Raw genomic sequence first — 6199 nt, forward strand, 5'->3', positions numbered from 1 at the left:
TAGAACTACCGCCTCACATTTGTATGCCTCTGCATAAGAGTCATGCTGCAGTCCATACATCCATACATGTCCAAAATGTCTCTCCAAAAACATCAACAGTTATGGCCAAATACGTGTTTTGTGAGGTCACGGTGACCATTGACCACCAAATTCTAATCCATTCATCCTTGAGACCAAGTGGACAGGATCACCAAAGTCCGTCAGATTCATCCGAACATGAATGTCTGACATAGCAACTCATCCTATATTTGATGCTGGGTGGATGGTATCTACATATCCACTTTCGACGAGTTCTGTGCACATATTCGGTTTTCTTGTCTTCTTGTCGTCACAGTCTGTGTAGTGGTTTCCCTTCTCTCTACTGGAAGTGTCAACTGACGCATGTTGTGTCTGCAGGATGACCGTATTGTCACCGCCAACCTTCTTCACCCTGCTGTAGTCCTCTGGTATGTTCTCTTGTATCTGAACATCAATGTAGCCGTTATCTTTCTTGCAGATGAGAATATTTTCACCATTCACCTCTTTCACTCTGCTGTAGTCCACCTGTTTCACACCCACCACCTGTATGTTTTCCACATGTCTCTGAATATCCACGTAGGCGCTGTTTGCGAAGGGTTTGATGGTGTTATCGACTTCAAAGCTATCCATTTCGTTATTTCTTTTCTCAACCTTTTCCCAGTTGTTTTGGCATGGTGTTGTCTCCCCACAAGAGATTTTTTCCAAGTCTGAATGGAAGCCAGTGGGAATAATGAAGCTTTTCTTCCTTTTTTGAGAATTGGAGGGAAGCCCATCATCATTTTCAGTCACAATCAGGTACTCCTCCATTTGGTCCTTCCAGGCCACGATAGGAGGAAGGCTTGGGTTGACCATCAGGGCATTGTCAACGTCTTCAGATGCCCCACTCTGGAAGTTAGAGTTTAATCAATGAAAGTAGGACCGGACCAGTCCAAAGTAACTTTTTGGATATTTTGAAAAAACACAGCAGATTCAGTGTTACCTTGAGAAGCTGAGCGTCAACATCTCTTATCTTTGGACCAGGAACAGGTGGCAGAACGTACTGCTTCACGCTGGAGATCAAAAGAAAGTGAATCATGAGTCATCTTGACTTTAAATAAGGAGTGAATTACTTTTTTTTGCGGGAGATACATACAACTTCCTCTTCGTTACCAAGATACACACTGCTGTTATTAATGGTATTGCAGAGAGGATAGAAACCATCATCCAAAATGGTGTCTCATTCTGATTATCTGAAAAAAAGCATTTTCAATGATTATTAGTACTGGCTGCTGCATAGTCGTAAAGCCAAAGATCTTCTGCAATAAGCTTCTGAGACCTACAGTTTGGGATTTCCACACAGGTAGAGTTGCTCCACTCACTCCAGGAGCCGTGATCTAGTCTGCAGCGCACCTGAACCGTGTACGCCACCCCGGGACTGATGCTGTACAGGCTGAAATGAGTTTGTGTACCTGACGGGTACTCCTGGAGAAAAGAAGAAAACAAAACACGTTGGCCTCTTACTCAGATTAAGATCAAACAGTAGTTGCAAATACATTTATTTTATCTGCATTAGGGAACACTGATTTACTGATTGTGGAACATACTGTTTATGTGCAAACTGGGAATACAACATTTCAAACTCACCGTCCACTTGTTGCTGTTGTCTTGTTGGACTCTCAGTTCATATTTAACGGTGACCCAGCCGGACTTGGTGTCCGTGTTAGAGGGAGGCTCCCATCTGACGTGAAGATATGGACTGTCCTCTCTCTCCTCCACCAGCAGCGTCACATTTTCAAGAGCATCAGGCTTCACTGTCGAGATAGAAAAAGATCCAGAGCCGTACTAGAAGTGTATTGAGCTACATGGTAACATCAGCATGCTAATATGCTCATATCGACAATGCTAACATGCTGATGTTTCAAAGGTATAATGTCTATCATGTTTACCATCTTTGTTTAGTTTGTTCACATTTTTTAATCAGCACTAAAATCAAACTATTGCTGAGGCTGATGACAATGGCATAAAGTAAAGTATTGGACAAATTAAAACGTTGACCTGATGATGGCAACAGCGGAAAAGTGATTGCAATTCTTCTCGAGACGGACATGAATGTGTGTACCGAATTTCAAAGTAATCCATCCAATATTTGTTTATTTCAGTGGATAAGTGAAACACTGAGGCGCTAGAAGAAAGGTCAGGGGGTCGTCAAAGACAGAATGGTTCATATCTGGAGATCATGAATGTCTGTGCGAAATGTCATGTCAATCCAGTAAATAGTTCAGTCTGAGATATTTCCGTCTGGAACCAAGCGGTGGACTACACAACAGACCAACATTGACGCGGGGGCTCGTGCAGGAGATCCTGGGTCCTTAAGTGTCTTTACAAAAACTGGAAAAATTGGAAAGTGAGTTTAGATCCCTGGCTCAAAATCTAATGCAGTGGAGCTACTTTTTTCTCCCATGGGACTGTATTCTGCTTCATAGAGGCTATTGTCAGTACAGTACATAGTGATCACATGTACAACTGCCTGCAGAACAAAACAAAAACTGTGAAACTTGATCCGAGGCGGTACACAAGTTTTACACAGGGCACAAACCAGTTCCGCCTCATTCTGTTCCGGTTGTAAATTATGCTAATAATTTGTCTTGTGTCCGCCATTCAGTACTTTTCTACTCCTTACTGAACTCTGCCAATAAAACTGTGCCAATCATTAGCTGAATCAATACAGATAACCTTCTGCTGTGTGCCGTCTTCTACTCTAAAGAATACACATATTGAGGTGTTGTCAAAGGTTTGAAGTTTATCCCTCCTAGTGTGACAGAAAAACAGTGTTGAGCTAAGCAGATTAAGTTATTCTTTATTATTGGCTGTAATTTGGAGAGAGTCATTTGATTGGTGTTTGAAAATCCTAACTATAAATACTGTGGTTTAATGTTGTAATGATCCATGATAAAGTCAAAGGGAGGTCACTACTTGTTTAGGCATAGTGCATTAAGTAGTATAGTACAGAGCTAAACCCACAGGATTATATTCTATTTTTTTTACTTACCTTCATTGGCTTAATTTGAATAAAGATGCAACTTTGTTATTTGTATCTTTATTTTACTTTTATTCTATAATTGTTCTATTCATCTGTCAGTGAAGAGGAATCAGAACTCAGTATCTCTCTGCTGAGGTTTGATTCATTCAACTCAATGGGGGTAAGAAAACTTACCAATTTCCATCACATCCATCTTAAAAGGCTCTGAAGTGGCATTCCCGAGTGCATTGGAGGCCATCACCGTCAGGTAGTAGTCGACCCAGATGGAGGTGTGTTCCTTATCAAAGAAACAGGAGTTCCTTCCTGCCGACTGATAGTCCGGGCACTCGTACGTTCCCTCCAACCTGTAAGAAGACAAAACAAGACCTTTAACTGACCAGCAAACACTGCTCGGGGCATTTTACTTACATGCATATACGACAAAGTCAGCATTGTAAAACTCTGCTGTGGGCAGTAAATACATGTCGAGATTCAATAAACAAGCACAGGGCTGGACTGATGATCAGAAAAGAGTCAGGTGTGTGATGTCCACGTAGTTTCCTCACTGACCACTGCAACATGATAACAAATGTCATAACCTGATTATGTGAGGCTGTACTGAATGGGGGACACGATTAAACAATTAAAACGCTGACATGCTGATGATTAAGTCAGGAGATCACCCGTTAGGATCCATCCTCTGGGAACCTTGAATGTGTGTATAAGGTTCATGGCAATCCATCCAGTAGTTGTCAAGATATTTCAGATTGAAACCAAAGCGGTGGTCGAACAAAGTGACGCTGTCGATCCTTGAAACTATTGGGGATAAAATCAGTTTGGGTATTTTTCCCCCCCAGGCCATTACCAGTGAAGGTTGCTTAGGTGAAGCATTTGAAGTCTGCAGGTTTTCCTGCATGGCAACACAGATTTGTGCTCAGATGACTGAGCATAAGTGTGGGAACAAGAGAGACAGTGTTTTTCCACTCACACAATATCAAACAACTGATAACTCAACAACAGGAGCTCTACCTCCACTTGCTCTCAGTGTGCATCTGGTGGCCTAGAGGTTTAGACAAAACGCTGTGATTGAAACCCTGGTTCTATTCTTTGTTGTTTGCCGTTCCCTTCTGTCTCACTCCCCCTCACCCTTCCTGAATCTCTGCCTCATCTCTACTGTGACCTGTTGAATGAAGGCAAAAATAAAAAAATTCACAAAATGAAATTCAAAACGAATCTTAGTATTTAGCCTGACCTTTCTCTCTCGAAATACAGACGGTGTGCGGTGGGCAGCCCTCCATCAGAGCCTGGCTCCCACCAGCAGGTAAACGTCTCCTTCTCAGGCGACCTGCAGCCGAGCAGGACTGGTTTCCCCGGTGGAGACATGCCTGGCAACACATGTGACGGACAAACATCAGCTCATAACCCCCAATTTAGCACTAGTATGATAGAAAATAATAATAATGTTTTGTTTTTAAACTGCCCGTGTTTTGAAGTATATGTATCTAAGATTTCTTCCTCAAGGTTGATTTTGAAAATAAAAAACATGTCCCTTGAGCAGTGATGTACATTTTATTTTTCAACGCTGTGAGCGCTAAAGAAATCTCAAAGGCAGATCTCAAAACCAAGACATATAAAAGCCAAACTATCTGCGATTCTAGGTCTATTAAACAAAATGACAATTCAAGTCTTCCAACTTACTGTTGGACTCTGCAGCTGCAGACAGCAGCCAGAGCAAAGCCAGCCCAAGATCTCTCCTCATCCTGGGACCGACTGTCTGTCACACTGCCTGCCCCGAAAAAGGGCGTGGCATCCCCAGGTTGTGGTTAATGAGGTATTTTAAGCTGTGTGTCTTGTTTTGACCTAAAACAAGGAGATATGAAGGGAAAACAATGAGCACAACCAATACATGTTGTAGCTAACAACTACGGACAGTCATTGCATGATAAATTAATAATGTGCTATACTATAAAAGTATGTGGAGAATTAACATGAACGTTATAACTTGATTGACAGCAACACTTTTATTAAAGAAGGGATCTGCGACAAATTGGGAAAAATTGGTTAATAAGTGTAAAGAAATAAGAGAAAAAGCTTAACAAAGACTGATCAAAGGTGAGGCTGGTTCCAAAAGGAAACAGGGTTTACCAGAATAAACTGTAAAAAGGATTTGGTGATATTGTGTTAAATCTGTAAAAATCAAACTTGTATCTTCAGTTCAACTCATCTCAAACACACAACGCACTTCTAAAAGACAACACACAGCTATGAGATGCTTATTTGCCTCAAAGTCTTGTGCTTATCTTGTGCTGGTTTTTGGACCCGTTTGAAATTGACTTTAGTGTGACTGATTGGCTCAGAGTGAGCGCTGCAGTTTTATGCTCCCTGGTTCAAACTCCCTGATATTTGCAGCAATGTTGATTCGTAATACAATTAGTCACCTGAGGAGGAGAGGGAAAGCCTGCAGTCTGTGATTTATATGGGATCCCAGGCAAAAAGCAGAACTTGAAGCTAAAAATAATACCCAAAGCTAAATATTCAGCTTTACACTCAGCGTAAGTGCGGTCTGGGGTAATACTACTTCATACCTACTGTAATATTATTCAACTTTTTTTTTTGCAGAGGAGATTTTTTTATTCTTACTGAAGCCCATAACTTGTATATATTCTTACAATTAACTAATCACACATCTAAAAGACTAGAGTGGAATACATTTAGGAATAATTATCTTTCATTTGTAGTGAGACAACGAAATACAATATAGGAAACAAGCTAAATGGCAAATCGTACATTATTATGATCTGTACCAAAAACAGATAAAATACACCAGTTTATTATAAGACACATACTGAAATTCTGTACCATTGTGTTTGTATTATTCCGTGTTGTAGCACTTACGATAGGACTGTACAGTAGCTTGGGCGTGTACACGACATACCACAGAAATAATAACATCTCATGACAATATCATGGTCGATTAATTGATCAGCAGAAAGGCAACCCAGTCATGTGATACTCCATTTAGTACTTTAACATATACAAACTACTGACTACATCATTTTAAGCTGTTTCTAGCCAGGTTTTTTTTTGTTATACAGAAAAAAATTAAAAATACACAATCCATGATTTCACCATACACCGTATGAAGAAAATGTGGATACAATACACACCTTTAAATATGCCAAC

General features: G+C 40.7%; 1 protein-coding gene across 1 annotated transcript; it reads right to left on the minus strand.

The window, feature by feature from the left end:
• Positions 1–36: 36 nt before the first annotated feature.
• prlrb (prolactin receptor b) lies at positions 37–4399 on the minus strand (the record flags this gene model as incomplete). The annotated part of the gene is made up of 7 exons (XM_079222547.1): positions 37–903; positions 998–1067; positions 1151–1247; positions 1338–1479; positions 1642–1808; positions 3212–3381; positions 4269–4399. 7 exons carry the CDS (start codon positions 4397–4399, stop codon positions 238–240), a joined length of 1443 nt encoding a protein of 480 aa, XP_079078673.1. The 3' UTR covers positions 37–237.
• Between the last annotated feature and the right edge of the window lie 1800 nt (positions 4400–6199).

Source organism: Taurulus bubalis, assembly GCF_910589615.1.
Source record: "Taurulus bubalis genome assembly, chromosome: 8".
Classification (NCBI taxonomy): Eukaryota; Metazoa; Chordata; class Actinopteri; order Perciformes; family Cottidae; genus Taurulus; species Taurulus bubalis.